Source organism: Gallinula chloropus (genome assembly GCF_964237585.1).
Source record: "Gallinula chloropus genome assembly, chromosome: 2".
NCBI classification, from domain to species: domain Eukaryota; kingdom Metazoa; phylum Chordata; class Aves; order Gruiformes; family Rallidae; genus Gallinula; species Gallinula chloropus.
The window spans coordinates 139,577,525-139,583,524 of NC_140086.1; the positions used below are offsets into that span (position 1 = coordinate 139,577,525).

At 51.1% G+C, this 6,000-nt stretch overlaps 1 protein-coding gene across 1 annotated transcript in view; it reads right to left on the reverse strand.

Annotated features, from left to right (window-relative positions):
* CDK14 (cyclin dependent kinase 14) overlaps positions 1-1,880 on the reverse strand; it is a gene marked incomplete at both ends in the record, with an annotated part of 247,792 nt that extends 245,912 nt beyond the window's left edge. Inside the window, one exon of the mRNA XM_084260301.1 lies at positions 1,790-1,880. Within this exon, the coding sequence (XP_084116427.1) occupies positions 1,790-1,880 (91 nt within the window). The remainder of the gene's footprint in view (positions 1-1,789) is intronic.
* Between the last annotated feature and the right edge of the window lie 4,120 nt (positions 1,881-6,000).

Sequence of the window (6,000 nt, forward strand, 5' to 3'; positions counted from 1 at the left end):
CACAAAGACCAGGAGGAGCTGGAAGACATAACAATCCATGTACCTAAAATCAGACCAAAGTTCCCAAGGAAAATAAAAGGTTATATGGTTTGTGAAAAATGACAAAAAGTAATGATCATCCAACAGAGCCACCTAGAACATGCAGAAATTACTAGCCAGAGGGACCTTGGTCCCTAAAATGCACTGAGAGGACTGTTATAACAAAGCAGCATCTTCATTAAAAATACTTTCTTTGTTAATGACTTCCACCATTAGTAAAACCTTTCCACAGGTCTGTGTGTCTCTCTGTGTCTGTATACATGCACAGATACATGTGACAAAACAAACACCTGTTTGGGTTTTTCCTAATAAAAAATAAAGTTAAATGCATTTTGGAAGTTTAAGACTGCTGATAAGTGAAAGCTAGTTTCAGAAGAGGACCAAGAGATTTATAAGCACGACCTGACACCAGAACCAAAACTTGGCATTTACCCTTGAAGCTCTTTCTCTGGTTTACAGATATGAATGAGCTCTTCTCGTTTTTTCCCATCTTGCATCTTTATTAGGTAACTAATAGAAGTTACCTAAAGTAAAAAAAAAATTATAATGCCCGTGTACTTTAATGTACCTTGTTGGTAAGGTTTTGGAGGGAGAACCAAATGCCACAGCTCTCAGCTGCAGCACAGGCACTTCACATCCCCTTGCTGGGACAAAGCAGTTCTGAAAGTTGACCCATGTCCACCAGCCAAACTGAAATGGTAAGGGAAGATGCCCCGATGGGACAATCAATGGGTGAGGGCTGTGGAAGAGCCCTTATCAAGTAGGTGCTACAGAAGGTCTGCAAGGATGGGGGCTGCTGCAGCCACCCATCCCTGCCACTGCACCCATTCCAGCACTACCTCCTGCTGCTCTGCCCAGCCGGCTTAGGGATACCTCACACCTCCTTTGAGCTACCTTCTTCCCCTGCTCAGCTGCGTGTTGATGCTGTCAGTGGGAATTAGCACTCTAAACAGCGAATTAAGCAAAGTACAGTGCCAAAGAACGAGAGAAACACCAGTGCAAGCAGACCAGAACTCTTTAGGCATTGTTCTCAGTAGCAAATACAACTGCACAATAAACTGGTGCCAAAACCAAACACGATGTGGTGATACCAGGAGATACCACGCTCGGCAGCAGCGTTCAGATAACGCAACCTCAGGATGCTTTATGTCAGTGAAAGAACGACAAGACTTCGCAGCGGATGACAGGCAGACTTCTTTTGTCTGTCCTCCCAAATCACTGGGCAGCCGTTATCTGCTTCAGCATCTCATACCTCAACTCACACCAACGTGCAGCCTGAACAAAAAATCCATCACCAGCCCCGCAGCGAAGCGCCAATGACCGTTTGCTTTCTGCCAGGGTTTCTCTTTGGCAATGGTGGCACGCTAGCCAACTCTGATTTATAGTTTGTTTTTTCTGCCCTATTTTGGGCTAGCTCCGTTACAGACCCATGCAGCACTGCCGGGAAAGAACTGTTGTTTTCCTGAGCTTTCTTCCCGAAAAAAAAACCCCACGCTTTTGGTGGACGGGAACGACGCGGGTGTTTCCAGGCTCACAGCGCTCACCCCACGGCCCCGCTGCCGCGCCAGCGACCCAACAACCGCCTCACCTCCCGCCACCGCCAGGCACCCTCACCCCTGTCCGGCTGCGGCGGGCACGGGGCAGCCCCAGAACGAAGCCACCAGCGACCCGTCGCCGCCGGGACTAAACCCCCTTCCCCCGCCGTCAAGGGCGCCGGGCAGAGCCCTCGGGGTCCGGGTGCGAGACTCACCTATTCGGCCGAAGCTTTCCGATAAAGTTCTCCGCAACTTTTTCATCCTGCTGATCTTCTCGGCAGACTGCGAGTCGATCATGTCACACATGGGGGGGCGACACCACCACCACCACCCCCCCGTTCTCCGGGAGACACCCCCGCTTCCCCCTGGCTTCCGGGGAGAGACCCCCCGCTCCGGCTCCGAAGCTCCCCTCTCGCCCCGGGGAGCCGCCGGGCACAGCGGGACAGCCCTGGCCCCGCCCGGGAGAGGAGCCCTACGCCGCGGCAGCTGCTGCTCGGCTCCCGGCCACCACCACCACCGCCGCCGCCGCCCAGCTCATAGCCCTGTCCTACTCCCCCTTCCCGGGCTGCCCCGGCAGAGCAAAACGCGGCGGGGAGGGCGAGCGGGACAGAGCAGAGCCGAGGAGATGGAGGAGTGAAAGGAAAGTCCGGCGAGAGGCTGCAGGCACCGGCGGAGGGAGGGAGGGAGAGGGGGAAGGAGGGTGCGCTGAGAGAAAGGAGGAGGAGGAGCCTGGGAGGGCAGGGGAGCCCCGCGCCGCGGCCGAGGGGAGGCGGCCAGCCCTGCCCGCCCTGGCAGGCGGCGGAGACGGGCCCCCGCCAGCCCCGAGGCACCAGCGGCGCCCCCGCCCGCACCGCGCCGCAGCCGCCCCCACCCTTCCCCAAGCGGCGGGACGGGCGGTTGCCGGGGTGAGGCGGGCGGGAGAGGAAGCAGCGGCGGGGGCGTGAGGGGGGAAGGCGGGGAGAGCTGGGGCCGGGCCGAGGGACGCGAGCTCCCTCCGGGCGCGTCCCGAGCGGAGAGAGCGATGTGGCGGTCCCCGCCGGGAGCCGGGGAAAGCGTAGGAAGGCGCTTGTGAAGGGGGGGGGAGCGAATGCACCGCGTCCACAGCATCGCGGTCTCCTGGGGACGCGCTTCCTGATCACCCCAGCCGGTGGACGTCACCGTGGGGCACGCCGTGGGAGCCCTCTGCTCTCCTTTGGGACCGCGGCTTTCGATGGCTGGTGCTCCTTGTGTGGCTTTTACGGTGGAAGGTGTCCTCCCGGCCTGGTTTCTTCCTGGGTGGGTGTTGGGTGGGATGCTACCCCGGTGGCTGTGGCAGGAAAAGGGGACCTTGCCGTCAGTGCGCACCCAGCCCTTCCAGTTAAAACTTGGGCTCCTCTCCACTTAGAGCTCGATGCACAGGCAGATAATCCGCCTTCGAGTGCGTTAGCCTCCAACTTAATGAGCGTTGGGAGCTTTTGATCTTGTTAACTCAATTGAACCAACATCACCGAAAAATAAATCAGTTTAACCTACCAAGATGCATGGCCATGTCCAGTATAAAATATAAACTAGGTTCTTCCTCGAGAACAATGCATGCTAGGCAAAGCATTTTAAAAACCAGGTTTGCGTGGTTTAAATTGTATGTTAATGCATGTTATCTGGTTAAAATGAACTTGGGTTTTAATGAAGCTAGCTAACATATTTTACCAGGATTAGACAGTGTCTAACCTAAGAGTTGTTAACTCAATTTGAGAAGCCCATTTGTCTAGACAAGTGTTCAGGTGAGTTGGGTTCAAGCCAGCTGCAGCTCTAAGCTCTGGGATCAGACCTGTCTATAGCAGTGCAGCAAAGGTGGCAAGTATGTAGCACCTCAAGGTGGAAATCTATCTATTACCTGATGTAATCTGCTGTATGTGCTTATGCATCTGTCTCTCGTGGCATACAAGATAATGGGAAATAGTCCTGCTATATAGCAGCACAATAACAGTGGTAAGATGTCTTAGGCTCAACCCCTGAATCTACAGACAGTTTGATAAAAAGGCTTTCAGAAGTGTGAATCCTGTTGACCCTGCTAGCATCTTTGAAATGGGAGCTAAAATGTTGGCTACATCATGTTATGGAAGGAAATTGAGAAATGGTGGAAACTGAAATGTTGCAGAGAGCAGTGCAGGGGAAAAGAGGAGAAATAAAAATTTGGATGAAACAGAGAAGGGGGCTAGAAGGAGGAAGGCAGGGAGGACACAAGCACTTATGGATATTTTATTCAGTCACTGCAAAAAAATGACATTTAAGTCCATAATAATCATTGATAGTTTCATCTTAGTTTAAATCTGACATTGCTATTGATGAATGTTCCTGCTCTGAGTGGAGAAGAAAATGCCATCATCATAAAATACTCTGGTCCAGGAGCTGAAACTGAGTTTAGCATTTGAGTCCTTTGCCCTTTCTGTGCGTGCTGTTCACAGGGGGCAGCCTGGCTGCCCGGCTGAGGCTTGGACTGACACCGCTGTAATCCAGGCTGCGGCTGGCTTTCAGCAATTAGGGATATCATTTCTGAGAGCTGCTGAGGAACCCGCAATTAACCGAGCTTAACCGATAGATGCTGTCTTGCCTAGTGAATCAACCCAGTGAATTTGGAACAACACTCACATTCCACCCCCCGCCCTCATTTTGAGTCAAACTATGACTTTATCACTCGTGGAGGACAAGCCGCTGCCAGGCTACCGCGGTGAGTTCTGCTTGCTTTGATAGAAGCCCAGGCAACCAAGAATTTCTGACAAGCATCTGGCTTTCCAGCTGCTTGGGAGTGACCTACAAGAATATGTCAGGGTCTTTTAAATCAACAAAAAAAATTTGCCAAAATTAGACATCAGTATGGTGCCAGTGAGAAAAACCTGGGCCTTGTCTTCTGAAAATCACACCACCTCAGTCCACAAAGGTCTTCCAAAGACTTTCTCCATCAGGGGAAGGATGAGCTTGAACTGCACGCTGCAATTTCTTTATTATCTCCTCGGTGGTCTTTACTTGACAGAAATATTTCTGTTAAAGTCCTCCTTTGTTCTCTCCCCCACCCATACATACCTCTTCTGTTTCCAAGGACACTAGTGTTGAAAATTCATCAAATTCAGGAATGTGGAATCATTTTTATAGCTTTGATGAAGCTCATAAGCTGGTGGTTCTTATTTTTCTTCTCTGTATTCCTATCGCCCATCTCAGGAAACCAGTAAAGCAGAAACATGCAATTAGCAAACCACAGAGATAGCAACTCTTCTAATGACGACGTTTTGCTTCCTTGTAGGGGCAGGCTTTCAGCTCTGCTTTTATGTTTAAGTCTTGCCCTTTGTGGCATAAAAAAATTAACATGAAAAAAATGCTAAATGATACTGCTGCTTGGTGCCTTCTTCCCCAAGCCTCTACCAAGTAAAAGCATGTTTGCATTTAATGGGGCATCTGGATTATAAAAAGCCAGGCACTTTATTTACAGCATCCTTTCTCACATCAGCTCCCCAAAGATACGCCCTGAATAAAAACCTGCCTGCAGTTACTTTACAACCCCAGCATCTCTTTCCCTGGCTTTGGTAAGAAATCACTACAAATCCTGACCTCTGCCGCTGCCACTGAGTCATGCTGAATCACTCTGCAAATACAAGGATTATCAAGTGCAGGGAAAATATTTGCCAAGATACCACTTGTGAGTTGGACAACAGGAAACGTTTGCCTCCGTGCATGGTGCGAGCCGGCAAGCCTCATCATTGAAACGGTTTGTGCTGAGGTATGGGGTGGGATTGTTGTTGCAGAAGAAGGGCAGACAGCAGGGCTGGCAGTTTGTTCATTATTGTGTAAAATAACATATTGTTTGAGGCTATAAGCAAGGCGGTCATGGGCCTGGAGCACGGGGTGTGCCGGCAGTCTCCTCACTGCAGATGGAGCAGCCACGGTTGCCCTATTCATTACTCGCAGGGTAAGATGAGACGACAAAAAAACCCCTAAATCCGTGATGCGTGGTGCAGATGGTGGCCCGGGGTGTAACACTGAGCCCTGCGCTTTCCATCTCGCCAGGCATTTGCTGCTGATTTTACAGGGTGATTTTATATGGTCTGAGCTCTCTCAACATCCCAGTGTTTGTCACTCCCCGCCCCCAACATTTCTCTTCAGGGGCTCTCGAAAGGCAGTGTACTTTAGTTACATACCTGGGCCAAGTGTTTGAATTTCAGAAGCCTTAGGAACAGATAAACAAGCAGTGTGTGTTTGCGGAAGAGGTAGTTAGTGCCATGGATTTGGAGTGTTACGTGGGCAGAGTAAACCCTCACCTCAAGTGGCTTGCTCAAGGAGAGCAGCAAGGCTCTCTGCCGGGATGAAATAGTGTATCTCCTCTGGGGAGAGCAGTCTTGCCAGGCCTTCTGCTGCCAGTATAAAGTAGATCTTCATAAATCTCCCTGGCTGGATT